Source organism: Eschscholzia californica, unplaced genomic scaffold (assembly GCF_041429995.1).
Source record: "Eschscholzia californica isolate CP2 unplaced genomic scaffold, dmEscCali1.0.p SCAF_1, whole genome shotgun sequence".
In the NCBI taxonomy this organism is placed as follows: domain Eukaryota; kingdom Viridiplantae; phylum Streptophyta; class Magnoliopsida; order Ranunculales; family Papaveraceae; genus Eschscholzia; species Eschscholzia californica.
The window spans coordinates 77,883,747-77,902,859 of NW_028238198.1; the positions used below are offsets into that span (position 1 = coordinate 77,883,747).

At 35.7% G+C, this 19,113-nt stretch overlaps 4 protein-coding genes across 6 annotated transcripts; 1 reads left to right on the forward strand and 3 right to left on the reverse strand.

Annotated features, from left to right (window-relative positions):
- Positions 1 to 1,322: 1,322 nt before the first annotated feature.
- LOC147569443 (uncharacterized) lies at positions 1,323 to 3,250 on the reverse strand. Its single transcript, XM_086655932.1, has 2 exons — positions 2,814 to 3,250; positions 1,323 to 1,973 (listed from the first exon to the last, which is right to left on the reverse strand). Exons 1-2 carry the CDS (start codon positions 3,033 to 3,035, stop codon positions 1,563 to 1,565), a joined length of 633 nt encoding a protein of 210 aa, XP_086512058.1. The 5' UTR covers positions 3,036 to 3,250; the 3' UTR covers positions 1,323 to 1,562.
- Positions 3,251 to 6,770: 3,520 nt separating this feature from the next.
- Positions 6,771 to 10,775, forward strand: LOC147569444 (Chaperone DnaJ-domain superfamily protein). 2 transcript variants are annotated; one of them, XM_086655934.1, is made up of 7 exons: positions 6,771 to 7,151; positions 8,133 to 8,171; positions 8,555 to 8,653; positions 8,951 to 9,098; positions 9,381 to 9,702; positions 9,839 to 9,893; positions 10,444 to 10,775. In XM_086655934.1, the coding sequence occupies exons 1-7, from the start codon at positions 7,029 to 7,031 to the stop codon at positions 10,516 to 10,518; spliced, it is 861 nt and encodes a 286-aa protein (XP_086512060.1). In that variant the 5' UTR covers positions 6,771 to 7,028; the 3' UTR covers positions 10,519 to 10,775. The 2 variants fall into 2 exon arrangements, with proteins under 2 accessions (XP_086512060.1, XP_086512059.1); XM_086655933.1 differs by having other exon boundaries at positions 6,796 to 7,151; positions 9,839 to 9,995; positions 10,057 to 10,775.
- A 116-nt stretch (positions 10,776 to 10,891) lies between these two features.
- LOC147569445 (uncharacterized) lies at positions 10,892 to 11,582 on the reverse strand. The gene has a single exon (XM_086655935.1). It carries the CDS (start codon positions 11,551 to 11,553, stop codon positions 10,984 to 10,986), a length of 570 nt encoding a protein of 189 aa, XP_086512061.1. The 5' UTR covers positions 11,554 to 11,582; the 3' UTR covers positions 10,892 to 10,983.
- A 3,965-nt stretch (positions 11,583 to 15,547) lies between these two features.
- Positions 15,548 to 18,258, reverse strand: LOC147569446 (uncharacterized). 2 transcript variants are annotated; one of them, XM_086655938.1, is made up of 4 exons: positions 18,136 to 18,258; positions 17,770 to 17,929; positions 16,010 to 17,489; positions 15,548 to 15,913 (listed from the first exon to the last, which is right to left on the reverse strand). In XM_086655938.1, the coding sequence occupies exon 3, from the start codon at positions 17,341 to 17,343 to the stop codon at positions 16,042 to 16,044; it is 1,302 nt and encodes a 433-aa protein (XP_086512064.1). In that variant the 5' UTR covers positions 17,344 to 17,489; positions 17,770 to 17,929; positions 18,136 to 18,258; the 3' UTR covers positions 15,548 to 15,913; positions 16,010 to 16,041. The 2 variants fall into 2 exon arrangements, with proteins under 2 accessions (XP_086512064.1, XP_086512062.1); XM_086655936.1 differs by having other exon boundaries at positions 16,010 to 17,929; positions 18,136 to 18,212.
- Positions 18,259 to 19,113: the final 855 nt, after the last annotated feature.

Here is a 19,113-nt window from a genome sequence, read left to right on the forward strand (position 1 = left end):
AGAAGGAGATGAAGATTTAGAGGCAGAAATCAAAAGAACTCTTTTTTGGACTGAAAATGAATGTATCTTTATTCCCCCAAAGTCACGGTCTTTTTTTTTTTTTTTTTGGTTGAAATCAAATAATTTGATGTTGGACTGTCATTTCAATTGTGTATCAATAGTCAAATATTAACAGACACAATTTTGAGGGAAAAAGTCATTTCTTATCTCTAAAAATCATGGTTTTGTCCTCATCCCCTAATGTTGGTACAAATTGTAACCGGGCAGACTATCAAGGTTGTCACCAATGTTCACCTTAAGTTTTTTTTTTTTTTTTTTTTAAGACAACTGTAAACATTGTATTATTTATAGTAGTAGAGTTTACAGAAGAGAAACACAGTTACAACAATGGAGTTCAAAATCGAAAAATACAAGTTGAAGCTTATACTCCTAATTGTAACCTTCATGGCTTTATCGTAAGCCGTCAGACAAGCTGTTTCATATCTAGCAGTTGTCAGACCATCGCTCAAAAGTGGCACAATGGCAACGGAATCTAACAAACAAGAGTGTAGCAAAGCCATTGTCCACTGCAACCAATCCGGACTCGAGCATGGGATCCCTATAAACCAATACAACTCCATGTACCTTTCAAACAGATCCGTCCATACTTGAACCAAAAACACAACAAAGCATAACTCCCAGGGTGGATGAAACAAGAACTTAACATCTTTGAAAAAGATATATAAGTTCTGAAGTATGGAATCGATTGACTCCAGGATTACCCTCCAGACTTCTCTCGATAGAGAAATAATATCCAACTTCATACCAAAGGAAGAAAAATTGAATACTTGGTAGTTAGGGTCGCTAATCCACTTCAAGTCAAAAGACTCGATTGAATCAGCAAAAAGATGTAGCAAGGCTACTAAGGGTGGAGAGAGTGTTAACAAAGTTGTACTCCATGACAAGTAAAGGACAAATCTACTTCGAACGGTAACTAAAAGGATGTATGCCGCTCCATGACAGGAATATTACACAGCTCTAGTAATAACTTGAGTAATATAACTAATTAATTTACCAGGATCAAATGGTTGGCCCATCAGGAATAAAACCCACGCTCGCGTGTAAAGTCCATGATTAAAAGGGTGCCCCAAGTAGTAGAACATATAAGCCCAAGAGTAGGAAAGAAAATTAAGCTTCAAAAAACAAGATATAAGATAGCCATACTATGTTTTAAATATTCAGTCTTTTTCTCCCCATAGATGCCAAAGATTAGCATGTCAATCTAGTATTCTAGTTATATTAAATGCACTAAAAACTGGAGGAGTAGAAAACAAAGAACACTATTTATAGTGATATATCAAATTTCTCTAACAAACCCAATTTATGTTCATTGGATCAAAACCAAGAAACAAAGTACATGAGAAAAAAAAACTCTTAACCAAAGAAACAATTAAAGAACAAGAATTAATTACGATTAACCGATAAAAACAACCCTGTATATAATAATCAACATTTGAAGCAAATCCTTTCTTATAATTATACCACCATCAAGGAAAACGGGTTCCGTTTTTCAACCAAATTCATCACTTCTTTACTGTATCTTCCTTCTTGATCACTTCAACGGATTCCTTCTTCTCTGGTTCAACTATTGCTTCAATTGGTTTCTTTTCTTCAGTGGTTTCGGGTTTTTTCTCCTCTACAACAATTGGTGCAGAATCTTTCTTCTCTGATACATTGGCATCCTTTGCTGGTTCTTCTACTTTTGTTTCGGTCGGTTTCTTTTCTTCAGAGATTTCGGCCTTTTTCTCCGTTTCAATGGTGGCAGTTTTGGTCTCATTGGTGTTAGATGATTCGGTCGGAATTTCAGCCTTGGCTACCTCAGCTTTTACTTCGGTTTGAATTTCAGCCTTGGCTACCTCAGCTTTTACTTCGACTTCTTTAGCGGGTTCTGATGGAATTGTAACCTTCTCTTCCGATTCTTTCACACCTGCACTCTGTAAATGATGTTTGTCCGAATGTGTTCAAAAGTAAGAAATTTGTAACACCAAATGAAATGGGGAGGTATAGAATAGCCTATGAAAACAAGTTAAGGAATCGATCTTCTAAATTCGTTAGATTGTTAGTAATGTTAGTTACTCAATGATACAACCGAAATGAACATTGACACGAAGAGCGAATAGGATTCTATGGTTTATGTTCCAAAGGCAGATAGTAGAAGATTTCTAGCATGATATTTTGACAATCAAGGAACTAACACATGTTTATACCTACAACTATTTTGAATTTTTGTAAAGGATTGAGGAAACACATTTATACAATCAATCCATATACGAAAGAAACTCTATTTTTTGCATCTATTCGATAAGCAGAAACAAAAGCTCTCATAAAAAAATTTCAAACGCTAAACGTTAAAGTTAAAAATCATATTTGAACAATAAAAATATGATGACGTATAGGAACGAGGTGGTAATTGTATTTTTGTCATCTTTTCAAAATGACTAGTCTGAATTTGAATCTTCTTACTCAAATAGACTCAAAATGAATACAAATCAGTCATCAATCAAAGATTTTGAGAACCGGAAAGACTCCTCAAAACTATCAAAGGTTTGAAAAAGACATTTATCAATCATAGATCTTTATCAATAAGACAATAACCAAACCAAATAGAACCAAAGAGAAAATACCCATATTGAGTAAGGAACAACAAATTTGATACTAAATTAAAAAACCCTTGATTTCAATGAAAACATTTCTTCTGAGAGAGAGAGAGAGAGAGAGAGAGAGAGAGAGAGCCACATAAAAGGAAGAGTTTAATGAAGATATGATTATAATACCTCTGTTAACAAAGAACTGAGAGATCTGCTTTTGATTTCCTTCTCATCAACTACTCCCTCTCCATCATTATTATTAACTTCACTAATCTCCTTTGATTCTTCTTCACCTTCTTTGATTATACTTGTTTCTTCCTTAACCACCACTTCTGGTATTGGTTCAGGAGCTTTAGCTTCATCAAATTCATCTTTTAGAACTTTGGGTTTTGTTGCACAACCTCCCATTTTTAACAAGATATAATTAAAAATCTACCCTTTTCTCTCTCTCTCTAAAAATTATGTAAATGTTGAGAGAAAAGGAGGAGGATTCAAGAACAAATGGAGAAGTTAGAGAGATAGAGAAAGAGAGTTTGTGAGAAAACCAAGAGAGAAGAAAAGAGATTTATATATAAGAAAAGAAGATGAAATTCGTTGAATGTTCCGACATTCTTTCTATGGTTAAAGAATAATTTAAAGAAATACAACTCACCACATTCACTAAAATTTAGAGAGAGAAAGTAATATGAAACTGAAAAGCCGGGGGAAAGTCAAGAGATTATTTATTAACAGGATTAATTCCATTTTGGTACCTAAACATAATCAATTCACCAAAATAGGCTCTAAAAATTACCAGTGTCTAATATAATCCCCTAAATATGACATGTTTCCAAGAAAAGATCCGTTTTTTTGTTAGTCAACTTTAACCGTTATTTTTTCCTGTTTTTACACTCACTTCGAGAAAGTAATCACCTCCATATTTTCTTATCTCTTTCATTCTTCACTTGAGAAAGGGTTGTCGAGGGCGATCTGTCAGCTATTGATGACCCTTTATTTGAGAAAAGATCTTCTTCTCATCCACCACCGTTGGTATTATCTCCTTCACCATTATCTCACTTCAAATTATCTTCTTCTCTACGTAATCACCCTCTTTTTCAATAAATTATCTTCATCATGTTGTTCTACTGCGATGAAGAAGAACTTCTCCTTCGTCTTCATCGTTCCTGCTAAGGATTAATGGAGACAAAAGAAATGAAAACAAAAAAACTATGGTAGAGGAGATGGTGGAAGGAGAAGAGAGGAAAAAAGAAGAATCTTTTTCCTCGTAAAGCGACCTGGAAGTCGTGTCGGCCGACTGTAATGTCATCGATCTTTTCTCCGACAAAAAAAGAGAAAATATGGCTTAAGGAAATAATTTTTGAAATGAAGAGTAAAAAGCGAAAGAAAGAATCAACTAGTATTAAATTGTCTAACGAAAAATTGGAAAAAAAAAGGGCTCACTTCAAAAAGTTGGTCACATCTTTTTTTTTAATATTGACTACAGTGGTCATTACAAAGGCATTAGTACATCGATATCAATGTGATAAACATGAGAACTGCCAAATTACTACTGGCCTAAAGCCCGACGAAATAAATTGGCCTAAAAATCTGACGAAGTTAAATGGACCAAAGCCTACAGAAACTACTTTATTTATACCCAAGTTGAATATTTATGGATTTGCAGTTCGTCAGATCGAATCTGGCATGGACCTCCACCTTGCGAAGTAGATGTACTTACCAACTGGGCTACCAGTTGTTGGCAAAGCTGGTCACATCGTTAGAGGTTGTTGTGGTGAACTTGCTCATCTATAAGGTGTCAAACTAAATAAATCTCCTACCTCCTGTAAAATAGTTGTTTCTAGTCTAACCGTTTCTATTTCTTCTGATGCTTTGGTATAAACCATTGTTGTGATGGAAGTTTAATTTTGGTATTAAATGATTTAGGTCGATATTTTGGAAAAATAAGAAAATTTGAGTGAAAAACAAAAATTTTATTTGTTGGGCTGCCCATTTCAAATGGGTCGGACCCAACCTGGCCCAGATCTTGTAGTTGGCGTGAGCTGCCGCCATGGGTGGCTCGTTGGTCTGGTTAGTCCCCCACCAAGAAAAGGACCAACAATGTCTAAGCTAGACTTAGTTGATTGAAATTGAGCATTAACCAAAATAATATACTATTGGTAAAATTCAATTAACAAAATGAAGCATTAAAAAATAATCAACTGAATTTCACAAATGCAAACATTGAAAGAGTACCATGTATAATCAGATGTTAATAGAACTCAATCTCTTATTATATTTGATTGTTATTGTGGGAAAATAGAATTGTGGGTACATATCAAAGATGTTTGAATTGGTGATCCGGTGTTAATTTTTTTTTCTTTTTCTCATGTAGAACTAGTCTCTCACCAAAACGTAGTTATTTATATGATTAGTTGTTAACCACTTGAACTAATTTTCATTTGTTGTGGTTGAATGGTGAGAACATCATTATACTTTCCAATTATATTGTTGCAACCCATTAAAAAACTCACACGAACCCATATTTAACAAGAACGATAGTTTAATCCAGATTAATTAGCCAGATAAACTCAATGGTAATGTTCATTTCAATAATTACTAAACTAATAAACCTCCCCTTTAGGCTATTACTTAAAGTAGTATAGCTCATAACACACCCCAACATTTCCTTTAGTAATGATGATTAAGTAAACTTCAATCATTTAAACTTATATTTAGTGCATAAGATTTTTATATTGAAGTAGTAATGAGAGGGTTAAAAGAGTAGAAAAAATAAGGCAATTTTTAATAGTGTTTAGTGGGTCTCCAATAATTATATAAATCGTGTTGGCCACTTAAAAACTTATGCCACACTTCAAGTAATTGAGCTTGAAAGATCACATCAAATAACAACTATGTGTGTGGAGGTCCTCACACTTGCACGATTTTTTTAAGTATAGTATTGTTCATGAATCCCAATTTTGGGGATATCTCATTATTAATTGAAATCATTGATGAGTCATTAAGAGTTTGTTTCACCTTCATTTCTAATATATCAAGTTAATTTAACAGGGTAATTTTCGCAAACACTTTCGATTAATAAAAGATTTAGTAAATTGGGATCACTTATATTTTTCAGACATTTATGTTGTAATTTATGTACAGAGTCGTAACTGACTAACTAGATCATATCATATAGATACCTTCATTCAGTGTATCGTACAACTTGAAAATGATGTAAGACACCCTAAAACTAAGGTCTTTTATGAAATGAATGACTCGAGGAAGAGTGGTGAGATGCACACATATCACATCCATATCACATCAATAAACATACATGTGATGGTAAGGGGGGTATATGGAAGGAGATGTTATTTGGTAACATCACTTAGCTAATCCAACGTGAAAAACACCTTTCTCAACCCAAAAAAAAAAAAAACATGAAAAACACCTACTTCCTTTGACTATGGAAATTTCAAAAAGAAAATTGTCACCACCCTGTTTTCTTTCCCTCCTTTGATTGCAAAGAATAAAAGAAGAGAAGCTTCCTTTGTTATCCATTTCTTAGTGCTCTAAAACTTCCTTGAAAACAAGTCCAAGATTAGGCCCATTACTGATTTAGCTGTGTAGCTCAAATGTGTGAGGGCATGGTTGAGCCTCAACCTAACTAGAGTCTTCATGATTTGGGCCTTAAAAACAGACCATTACGAGATAATTTAGGCGCACACCGGTTTTGACAAAGGCCACACCTACCTGCGGACTGCGGTCTAAGTGAACCAAGTCAATTGCTAAACCCACATAATAATAATAATAATAATAATAATAATAATAATAATAATAATAATAATAATAATGAAAACGAAAGAAGACGAATGACGACTGGCGGAGAGGCATACCATCAACCAGCAACGTGACCGTCCACCACCACCTCCATATCTATTATGCAGCACCATTTCCCCTCACCGCCACCTCTCTTTAATCGAACCAGTGAGGGGGTTGAGGGAGATAGAACGGTGGTCGACATTCGACAATGGTGGTGGTCGACAATGACTTTAGTGGGGATGTCCATAACTACCATCACAAGCCCATAAGGCCCATTTGACAATCTAGACCCGACCCATCTTGGTACTGTAACAAGACCCGAATCATGTCCACCTTCCTTTACCTAGAGGCTAGAGTACCTAAATTAATTACCTATGAACACCAACCATTGTTCTTGTACAGAGAAATTAGGGGTAATAACTATTTTTTGGAGCCCCTTTTTTACCACCAAAGAATTTAGCTATCCACGAAATTGGAGCCGATTTCAATGCAAAAAATAGATTAAAACTGCTCCTTTTCTCATCTGGGTTTCGTTTTATTTTTCTTCTTTGAATTTGATTCTGGTGCTTGGGGGGCTGATAGTTTGTTGATTTTGAGGAAGATATGCAAATACCCAGATGGAGAAACTTATTGATTTGCAGAAATTCCTTCTACCCATCTTCTCATATTGCTTCTTTTCATTCAACTCCAACTTCTCTTGCTAAATGGAAGAACAAATGGGAATCGGTTAGTTAAAGCTTTCTTCTTTTTCTCTTTCAGTCATTTTCACATTCATATAGAGTTCAATAAATAAGTTCTTTCAAGTTTGTAGTAAAGTTCATTTTTATTTTGTTATGGTCTCATTCTGGTTCAAGTTACCCCTTTTTCAATGGTATGTTAAGTAACCCTTTAGTACATATGGTTGAAGACTTGAAGGTTGTCCATCTATCAGAGCTTTTCTTGGTTATAATGTGACTATGGTGCAAATTTCAAAATGAAGTTTAGGAGAAGGGAATTAACTAGGCTTTATAGTTTGGATCATAACTATACAAGATTGTAACAAAAGAAAGTTGGCACATTTGTTATATTATGTTCATTATATTACAAATAAGTATTGAGAAAAGGTTTCATCTTTTTACCAAAAAGAAATGTTTTAGTTAGCATAAACCTCGAGACTGTATATTCTATGCTCTCACATGATAATCAATTTTGGGGAAGTGAAAGTTTGTAGTTCTTACATATATAACTTGAGAGACACTTGAAATTGCCGACACTAGGAGATAATAATGGAATGGTTTATCAATTATGTGGCAGGCAACCGTTGATGTTCATTGTAGATAATATGTCCATATGACTCTATGAGCACTTAAGATATGATGGATATAATTGAAACGCTTTGAGGAGGCATAAGCACAATCTTGAGTAACCCTAGATGTAAAGAAGGGTTGGTGTGTCAATATAAGTGAGTCTGTAAAAGAACCACTCGCGTTCACGAACAAGATCATCACATATCTAACCTTGTATTGGGAACTACAAAGAATTCGATTTAGGAGGATATGCTTTTGTTATGAGATATTAACTCTTTTTATTTGTTCAATTACTAACTTCTCCTTTTTTGAATGCTATTTTTTCGTTTCTAGTATTTTGCATTTTCTTTTTGCTTTTGGTTGATCACTCCAAGTTTATACATTTTATCGGAAGCTTAAGCTGTAAAATATCTGTTTGCAGGATGTAGGAAAAGAGCCACAAGAACCACAACCATCTAAGGTATGCAGATATTGAACCAATACTTTTTGGTAGTTTGCTTTTGATTCTGTTGCCTCAGTTGTAAAATTTTTCCAAATTCTTCTTTTTGTTAAATCTAAAGTTCTATTCTGTTGATATGTTCAAGCCAGAAGAATACACAAATCAAGATACACGGCATATTTGGTCTTCTAAAGTGGTTGCTTTTGATATCATATTCACAAGCTGTAGTCAATTACGGTTTTTTGAGCTTTATAGGAATATAAGATATAAAGCAGAACTGATTTTTGCCTAAAATCTAAAAAAACACATATTCACAAGCTGTGGTAAATTATGGTTTTTGGATCAAGCTTTTGAGTAACTAATCCTATTTTATCTTTTTTTGGAACAATAAACTTCAAATGCAGAACTATATCAGATATGCAACACGTCAAAAACGTGCAGATGCAAAGAAAGCTCTGAAAGATCTTCTATACAAAAGTGGGTCTACGAAGATACCATTTCAGGTAGATCTCGCAACCTCTATTTGAGAATATTAAAAAACCAGGACAGAATTTTATCAAATCTTTTCCAAGTCTAGAGTTCTAGTATCAAATGTCAACCCAATCTAGCCACTACATAAGCTTGTTCTAATGTCCAGAAGGCTCGTGTGCTTGAGTTGCAACAGAGATTTTCAGTCAAACATTGGGTGAATGAGTCCACCAGATTTTGTCATTATTATCCTTTTCCTAACGGTTTAATTATTTGAAGATTAACATTGTTTTGGAAATTTCTCGTTGTGACATCTGCTATTTCTTGCACAGGATGAAAGTCCAACATGGAGAAGTTATGAATCAAGCAACGAAAATATAGATGAGGAGACCGATTCAGGTGGTCCTCGTAAATCTAGGTCGAAGAGAGCTTCAAAATCTGCATCTCGCCGTTCATCACACTCTGCAAGAAGCAATTATCGTGAGTTTATTCTCTGGGTAGTGGTTATCTTTAAATAACTGTTTTACTGAGTATTACACCTAATAGCTATACTTCCACTGAGAGACGCTCCTTTGACCGTTCGACGTCTATAAATTCAGCTTCTCTTCACATAAAAATGAGCCGGTAGAAAGAAACAATCATGGGTTACTCTTCTAAGGAACGTGACTTTTCCTATTACAGTTGCCTCACTTGCGCTGTTCGGTTGAGAGACATTTGGTGGCTTTCTTGCGAACCTGATACATACTCTCATGTTATTTGTAGGTAACCCTAAAACGGAGAACTTTGATGACTTTGATGTGAACCCAGAGACAATTTTTAGAGCTACATTCGGGAACAAGTGTTTTACTTGGTCTTTCAGGTCATGGGAAGATTTTGGTTTTCAGAATTCCAAAAGTGGATTTGAATGGAGAGACCATAATCCACATTGGTCAAGTGATAAGAAGAGTAGAAAGAAAGCATGGGACACTGCAAGTGGGACTGATTCCGATAATGATGACACGCGTGTTATAGGCTCGTATTCGGAAAGAACAGTTCTCGGTTTGCCCACCACGGGCACATTAAAGCTCGAGGATGTCAAAAGCGCGTAAGTTCACCGAGTTTTTTGCAACAAATTGTACTTTGATCCTATTTATTCGATTCATTAATACTTCCGTACTGTCAGTTGTCTCCACATTTTTTATTGCATAGTTTTGCTCGACTTTTTTGTTTGTTTTCTGCAGTTTCCGAGTATCAGCTTTGAAATGGCATCCCGATAAGCACCAAGGCCCTTCACAAGTAAATTTTTTTTCGTTCTTCGCTTTTTTCGTTTTTTTTTATCTTCTTCGTTATTTTGCTACTAAATCATTAGTATTATCTGCTTAATGTAGTTTTGCTTCAGTAACAATATATAAAATAACTAAATCATTAGTATTATCTGCTTAATATAGTTTTGCTTCAGTAACAAAATATAAAATAACTAAATCATTAGTATTATCTGCTTAATGTAGTTTTGCTTCAGTAACAATATATAACTCGCCATTGCTTCACCTTCGGAACTTGTTAAGAGTTTTGAGTCAACTACAGTATATTTTACGACTTGAGCCAAATTTTAGATATTCCCTCAATGCATGATCGAAACAGACTTGTGGGCTAGCACTTACCCGAATTGAGCACGTCCCAGTAACCTAGTGGCTGAGCCTGAGCTAGAGCTTGCCGAGTACTCTCTAAATCACGCCAGAGTGCAGAGAGATTCAATTTTTTTCCCTTTAGTTTTCAGCGGTTACTTTGATTCTCTTTTTGGCATGTTAAGTTATTGATGACTCACTCTACTTGTTGTGGGATACAGGCAATGGCAGAAGAAAAGTTCAAGCTCTGCGTTGACGCGTACAAGTCTCTCTGCAATGCTCTCTCTTCAGCATAATTTAACCAGACTGACTCGTCCAAAAACCTTCTTATTCGTCAAGAAGCTGTTGTAATCTTTCTTTTCAAACCCCAAATTACCAATGGGGAACCCATTCATGAATGTTTTTTCTTTCAAATAATTTATTTTATTAGATATCTTAGGGCCTTTTTACAGGGATAGAAAAGGTTCCACCTTAGTTAAGATCATCAATTTGTACATTCTTCATCATAATTATTGATTATCGTATTAGAGTAAATCACAAAGTTATCATTCTTTGCTTCAGTTTTCTACTTTATCTTAGTTTTCGATTCGGTATGTATGATATACCTATAAAAGAGAATTCCTTTCGAAACCCTTTCGATTATCGAAGAATAAATTAAACAAGAGATTCTTGAAGAAACCCATTTCTTAAAAAGATCCAAATATTACACCACCAAATCAATAAACCAACTAAGAACACCTAAATTTTTCAGGAAACATTACCTAGAAGCAAAGAATAACAACAGAGGAAGCAACCATGAATCCATAAGTGAGAATCAAGAAGAGAAAATGTAAAGCCCAATTCCTCTTTAACTTACCAAAATAACTTTCAGGTGGTTCTTGATAATGAATCTCAAAATCTTCATCATCTCCAAGTCCATCATTACTAGCGTTACCACCACCACCACCATTGTTTCTCATCTTGATCTGTCTGAATCTCTCAGTAGCAACAGCCAAAGTGAGTTTATGACATCTTCTTTGGTATTTCAAACCATTAATGCATCTTAGGGTTTGGGCAACTGAGACATAGAAGATTAGATGAGATAGTGAGAGAAGAACAATGGGTATCCAACAATGTCGACATTGAAGACGAGATGATTGAACTTGAGCTGAGAAAATTAGAGCTAAGAAAAGGAAGAAGATTTGGAAAAGTTTCCATAGTTCTTTCTTTTGAAGATCAACAGCTCTCTTTTTTTCTAGTGTTTTTTCAAAATGAAGTTGGATGATTGTGTTTAGAGCTTGTAGGGTTGTTTCAGTTTGGACTGTTGGATGGTGGTGTTCATAGTCTGCCATTGCCACTCACTCTTTCTCTCTCTCTTTCTCTCTCTCTTTCTAATACTTCACACACTCTATGCTCTTTTTCTCTCTCTAGAAACAAACACTCTCTTCTATCTTCTAGGTTTGAAATTGGTCTTAAAGTGGAGTATACCATCTTTTACTTTGGGTGGGGGTCTTCAAAATTTGAGACATCATTGCTGATTAATAAAGGAGTACAACCTTTTGATGGATGGGTATCTCAATGTCTGACAAGGTTGTTGTGTACTTTGTCAAGTACTTGGTCAAAATGGACTTCATGAGGGGTGTCTTCAAATTTTCACAAGTCCCTAAATTTTCAATTCCACGAAAAACACCAATGGGGTGTTTGGATGGCGGAATCATGAATGAGTCCTTGGGATTCATGATTCCACGAATTCATGAATCCAAGTAATATTTTTTTGGCTTGTTTGGCAACTAAGAATCCTATGATTTATTATTATTTAAGTATTTTTAAACGTCTTTTGAAAAAATATAATTTTTGAAAAAAATAATGATTTTGAAAAAAAATAATGATTTTGTAGAAGGAAATACTGTTTTGTTGATTTTTAGTTTGAAATTTAGGTTTATTAATCCAAAATCCTAGGAGGTGGGGTGGGATTTTGGTCCAATACAAATTTTGGAATTAGGAATACTTAGGATTCAAGAGTCCTAGGATTCTTGGTAGCCAAACAGACCAAGGATTCATGATTCCTACCAAATTCCACTTTTGATAGGAATCCTAGTTAGGAATCCTGCAACCAAACACACCACAAATTTATAGACTTTCATGTCATTACGGGAGTTTGAGAAATTTTGGAGCTCTTAATCTTTTGTAGAGTTCTCCAACACCAGAGGCTCCCAATTCAAACTTAAACATACATATTGTGCAAGGGCGAAATTTTAGTTCCATAAATTTTTTAAAAGACAAAAACTAAAAACTAAAAAAAGTAAAAAGAGTTAAACAAAAATAAAGTTAATTTGTTATAAAAATATTTCATAGAATGGGATTGGATTTTTTTTTTTTTAGAAGAATCCCAAATTAGAGCAAATCTAATGGTGAAGGTCGGGGGCTTCCCGCCTCCCCCATTGGTTTGATGGGGAAGTGTTCTTGCTTATTGTTTTCTAGCATTGCCCAATATCGATAAAGATAAGAAAAGTTTGTTAATGTACATAATTGAAATTAGAAATTGATGTTTGAAAGTGTCCATATCATTTAGGATGAGATTCTAGCATTTATACCAACTATATTAATGAGCTTTGTCGTGATATAATAATGGAAGTGCGTCTAACCGCGATGCACCGCCCTTTTGCTCTTACCTTAACTCTCTTTTGGCATTCTGAATGGGCCACAGACTGAGTAGTCTTAATGTCCTCGGACTGGTCCAATCCGTGGAGCGCGAATATAGACAGAGGCCCGAGAATAAAATGAAAGGGCGCCTAAAGACAGGCAAAGTATTTTATTTGGTAAGAAAGATCCAAGTTAGAACCTCAACAAGTAGCTCTTTAAGAAAATGTAAGCCAAACATGATCTCTTTCTCATCAATTGACTGTACCTCATCAAGAAAGTGTGAAGTTGGCACCTTTGCTACTTGAGCTTCTTGAGCAATCCTCATTGCCAATGTTGCTCGGTATGAAGCTAAGTCAGCATTCTCCATAAGAATCTGAACATGTTTTCTCTTCGATATAGCTTTCTCTGTCAACATCCTTGCTGTTTTTTGGCTTCCTCTATTCTCTTCTTATTTGCTTCTCATCATCTTCTTCTTCTTCTAACATGTCGATGTCGTCTTATTTACTTCCTGCATTCAAGGGCTTGCAAGCTACATTGTTGATTGGCCCTCAAAGTTTGGCTTTGATGGTTGGTTTGGCTGTGACGGTTGGGTTGGCTTTGCCAGTTTGTTGAACCTCTTTTACGCAGAACAGGCTTATTAAAAACTCGATTTTTAGATTTTCTGAAGGGTTGCACCTGGAAAACTCGGAGCAATGTGGAAACCTTCTCCTTTCGTTTCCGCAACCAGCAGTACTGATATACTTGTTTAAATATCAAGTCTGACTCTGGGCAGAGACTCGCAGCTTTGATCTCATCAAAAGCATCCTTTGGACTTATAATATGCAGCCTTCTCTAATATATCAATCATTTTCTCAAACCTCTCGACAGATAAAACCCCAAGACCCAAATTTTCTCCCGTGAAATCATTATTAAGTTTTCGAAGCCATTCCTCATCCCCTGGATCGACATCATAATTTGCATTCTCACGCGTCGATAATCTTGTTACCTCATCAAGATGCACAGTACTGTATTCGTCGGGATATGATCAAATGGCACATAGTTGCTGCTTTCATAATCCAGTACTTCAACTACTATAGGCTAGTACAAGCAACAGGGGGAGGAGGTATTCGTTGCTGTATGTTCCTCTCGACACACTTCCTGTGTAACTCTTTAAAAGTTACCCAATCTCGTCTATCAGGGAACTCTAACTTCCTATCATTTTCACCAGCCCATATCATAGCACGAGTAAATCGATTAGTAAAGCCAGGTTTCATCCATTCATATGCTTTATAGATGTATTTTTTAAAGCCTTGCCTCTTTATTACGAGTACCCATTCCTTTTCAGATGAATAATCCAACTGAACTTTTGCACTTTCTTCCCTAAAGCATCTATCTGATTGAGTAACCAATATATCTGCAACACTGCAGGCAGAATCCATGTCCTTGTACAAGCTTCGCCAAGATTTCGGGAGTTTTACTTTTTATAGAATAATATTTACAAATTACACAAGTTTAAGTACATTTTGACTTCCCACAACTATTTTCTGAAAATCTCAAAATATCCCTAGCATGTTTTGATTGTTACTACTTCATAAAAGCGATAGTTCTTCAACAAGCACCTCCCAAGAACTCGTAATGATTCCAAGTTCTGACAGTGATGGATGATGGTGACAAATCATAGAGAGGTATCGACTATCGACTATGAGAACTTACCTAGAGAACACCCTCACTATGATCAGCACTCGAGGTCAGCTGGGAGCAAGACCGTTGAAGGAGTTTCTAACTAATAGCTCGTACATGTAAATATGTAATCCCAACTATTTTCAGAAGAAAATACTCTACAACATTGTTATTTAGATCAGAATTGCAAAGTATGTGAGAGTCGGAGTTTCATAATTTATAGAATAAGCAGTTTTCAAAAAAAAAAAATTTATAGAATAAGAAATGTGAAATATGTCTCAAACTCGAAGAAGCAACAACAAGGAAACTGCTTACTAGGAAATTATTCATATATCGAAATAAAGCAAGAAGAGTAGCAATGTAAAGTGCCTAATCAAATGATTAAAGTTAAATACGGAAGAACCTTCATGAATTTCGTAACGAATTAGAACCCAAATTATATGTTTTTACTTTTACCTGAGGACTGGCATCAATGAGCACCTCCAAGAGTTTGGGCTTCTGTATCGACAAATCGATCCTTAATTTCATCTAGACTTTTCTGTACAAATGCAAATAACCTAAAAGTACAGTATAATTAAACACATTATATACCAATATCATTTTAGCTAGCTAGAGGAGTACTCGAGAACATCAACTCAAGCTGCATATATTTAACAAAAGTAAAGCAATCCATGTCAGTATATGTACACAAAAACATAATCTTCCAGATGAAAAAAAAACAATAAGAACTTTACTCTATGAACTTGAAAGCAGGTGTCGGAACTACAAGGCGGGTAAGCCCAAGTAACCTACTTACGGTTCCCTTTAGAGGAATCAAAAGATTCCTGGTCTATCCCAAGTAACCTGGCTCAATCTATCAATTAGAGTAGTCTATATAAACTAGCACCCTTTACGGAAGTTCCTTGTTCTGCACCTGCTTACAAGAAGTAAGCTGATACATAGGGTACATGCAGTTCTCATGCATGTCAAGATCAGGATGACTTCAGTGGGAGGATAACAATTGGAAAGAAGAAAAAGAAAAGCAAGAAACAGAAGAAACACTAATTCTCTGAAAACTCCTCCAATTAGATCTAATCTAACTACACATTTCCAATTAGTTCATGTTCATCCAACATAATAGGTGAGTATATTCAAGGTAAACCAACGATTATAACCATGACAACCTGATATCCAAAAGGTTAAATTAAGAACCACATACATGACAGAACCAGTCGAGAGAGAGAGATCGAGAGAGAGAGAGAGAGAGGTCGAGAGAGAGAGAGAGAGGTAGAGATAGAGAGAGAGAGAGAGAGAGAGAGAGAGAGAGGGAGAGGGAAGAGAAGATTTTCCCGTACTATTCAAAAACACTGACTCTACATCATACCATCACACGCGAACCTCTTCGATAGTCAAATATCCTTTCTTGCTTACCTAGCACACGCAAAACAAAAAAGAAATTAATGAGGATTCTTCATAATCATGAGACATGCTATACTAAATTTAATGACTGCTACTAACGATACATACATATTCTCTGAAGCCTCGAGCATCCATGCCATTCATCTATAATTAGCCTCTAGTTCCTTATGCTTCAACTCCAATGCCATTCTTTCATTCTCAAGCTTCATCCTCTCGTTTTCCATCCTGAGTATATCCAGCTCCCTATCCTTCTTCTTGCTAAACCTCAGCCACTTGAACCTTTGCTTTTCCAACTCCAAAGTCTCTGCCTGAATCTGTAGTTTCTGTTCCTCTAACTGAAGTGAGCGAGACGTAATCCATTGTTTCTGCATCGAAGCTGTTTTTCCATCTTCTGGGTACACTTGATTTATATCAACAGGGGTATTTTGCATATGTGAACTGGGTCGTTTGCCGCAATCCTGAAAATTTGATGGATTCCCAAAACTCAGTTCTTCGTGTTCAGGACCTTGTCTCATTCTCTTTGAAAAACACCCAGTCACCCCAAACATACCTCCATGAATCTCGTCGGCTTCATCATCGTGATCCTCACCTTCCCCATCTTGTTCATCCTCATCAATATCATCTTGTATATTCCTCCTTGTATCATGAGTATCGGTATCATCTCTATTTCTAAGCGCTAATTGTAAGGATCGTTGAAGGGCTGGATCAGGAGGAAGATGCAAACGATTTCCATTATGATACGAACACATCTCTTCATAAAACAAATGTTTTGAGCTCAATATTTTCCTTACATCATCTTTAGCTTTCTCTGAAAGATGATCCATCCTATCCAACAATACAGGATTCTCTACAACTTTGCAAGAAGTACCCCTACCAAGAACATCTGTGAGTCGTTTGTATCGTTTGTTCAGATCGTTGAACTTATCCTCGCATTGCTGAGGAGATACATAACAACCCCTCTCAGCCATAACTTTCGATACTGATTTCCATTTACCTTTCTTTTGTAAAATTGCAAGTTTCTTTCTTCCCCCACTACTACACTCAGTGACACTGTCCTCACCCATGTAAGAAACAACTGTGATCAAAAGTCTCACCATTTTATCAGTCCACTTCATTCGTTGCCACGGAGACCCTTTTTTCCCTCGACAAGCTTCATTATGACCATCGTTCCCGTCCTCATTTAAGCTCTGTTCATCTTCGTCACTCGTACAATTCTTCACTCTTTCACCTTTGTTGTAATTGACCATTGACATATCACATTGATGAATGTTTCCTACTGATAACGGAAAAACATCATGAGTTGGAGGATCAACCATGGCTTCTTGAAGAGAATGAGAATTTTGATGTTGATGGAGGTTTTGTGAGTGTTGTTGGTGATGAACATGCATGGATCCTTGCAAGTCTAAAACCCCATAAGAACCAGCTGATACATTTCCTTCCATTTTCTCACTAAAATATCACAATTTTGGATCAAAACCATCCAAAATCTTCAACTAAAATGCTAACCAATGTTTCTCCACCCCAGTAGTAGAAGCTCCTATTTGACAGATTAACAGAAGAAAGCCCTAAAAAACTCAACCAAAATCCTCTAGGGATCCAGACATTTAAACAACATTAGGTTATTACCTTCAAAAACCCTTACCAAATACAAATCCACAATTTAATAGTACCACAACAAAAACACAATCTAACCCCAATATCAGAAAGATCTTAAGCTACTCCATAAAACCCCTCAAATAAAATCAGAATTCATAAAACCCCATTAATCTTCTCCAAAAGAATTCACCCAAAACACATGCAAATCTTTGAAGAAGAAAAAAAAAAGTGACTCAAAAGGAGAAACTTAAAGAGAAGAAATAAATTATCACCTAATAATCTTCAACCATTATTAACAAGATTACCCATCTTGATCAAAACATTGAAGAAATCAAGTACTTGTTAATCAACAAAATACCCATTTCGTGAAATTATTACAGGCATCATCTTCGGCGAGAATCCAGGTTAAAATCACTTCAGAAAATCCATCCCCTGTTTAAAGATAAACAAAATAAAAAAAAGGGTTTTGTTTAGTGAGAGATTCAATGAATGAGAACAATTCTTGAGGACCTGAATCAAATAGTTTATGTCACCGCTCCAAATAAAAAGGCCAGGGTAGGGCTAATGACAACATAATTAGTACAATCTAGTCTTTATAATATTACTATATCAATTATTAGGGTTTCCTTTTCCTATACCTGCTCATCAAATTTTTATTTTAGTTTGACACTTCCCCTTTTCTTTAAATTTCCACTATAAATCGATAGAGAAAAGGTATTCAATTCTAGCTAATGACAAGTGGATCCACTTGTATGGGCTTTGCTTGCTTTTGAGTTTCTAAATTTCAAGTTATCTAGTCTTGCTACTCATGTGAAATTGAAAATTGGTCCCTCAACTAGGGCCGGCGTTTTGGCTCGCGGTTCAGTATATACCCGTGTCTGAAGAGTCTGTGGACGTCCGATGAGCGAGTAGGTCAAAATCTGGCCGATATATATTTAGTAGACAGATACGGACAAGGGGGTCTAACTGGTGTACCGTCCGAGCCCGCTAGTTTAGGTTGTCCGTTTACCCGTCCATAATTAATGTGAATCCTTAAATGTCCGGTAGTGTTAGATTAGATTAAGCCATGTCATATTAACTGCTTCGTTTTGTGCGGTTGCTCGAAATGACAAGTTTGAGTTGCATCTGTTCCGCTTGGGCCAGATGGGTAGTTGTCTGTGCGGACTGTTTCCCATCCCTACCCCCAACCCTTAGTGCATTGGCTCGATACTCCTTAAGTCCATGATGTCCTGTGATTGAATATCGATTGAAGCAGTTAATCATAAAGATTTATCTCATCTAAATTAAGTAATAAATAAAGTATGATTACAAATAGATGGTTTGCAAGCTCCTAGGATGGGCTTAAGGGTCTTCATAGGGTCTTTAGATTTTAAAATGTCTTAAATGATAATTATAGTGTTCTTTCAATTCACGATGTATTTACATATTTTATTCATAGTGTATCAATGTCAATCAAATGTAATGACTTAGGATTTCCTTTTCCTATACCTGATCATTAATTTTTTATTTTAGTTTGACACTTCCTCTTTTATTTAAATTTCTACTAGGAGAAAAAGTTTTCAATTCTAGCTAATGACAAGTGGATCCACTTGTATGGGCTTTGCTTGTTTTTTTGT

Bases quoted from the DNA above. Each gene is read 5' to 3' on its own strand.
- LOC147569443 (XM_086655932.1), bottom strand. From the start codon at position 3,035: ATGGGAGGTTGTGCAACAAAACCCAAAGTTCTAAAAGATGAATTTGAT. The intron at 1,974-2,813 runs GTATTATAATCA...CATCATTTACAG, and splicing joins TCAGTTCTTTGTTAACAGAG to AGTGCAGGTGTGAAAGAATC.
- LOC147569444 (XM_086655933.1), top strand. From the start codon at position 7,029: ATGCAAATACCCAGATGGAGAAACTTATTGATTTGCAGAAATTCCTTC. The intron at 8,654-8,950 runs GTAGATCTCGCA...TTTCTTGCACAG, and splicing joins CTACGAAGATACCATTTCAG to GATGAAAGTCCAACATGGAG. The intron at 9,703-9,838 runs GTAAGTTCACCG...TGTTTTCTGCAG, and splicing joins CTCGAGGATGTCAAAAGCGC to TTTCCGAGTATCAGCTTTGA.
- LOC147569445 (XM_086655935.1), bottom strand. From the start codon at position 11,553: ATGGCAGACTATGAACACCACCATCCAACAGTCCAAACTGAAACAACC.
- LOC147569446 (XM_086655938.1), bottom strand. From the start codon at position 17,343: ATGGAAGGAAATGTATCAGCTGGTTCTTATGGGGTTTTAGACTTGCAA.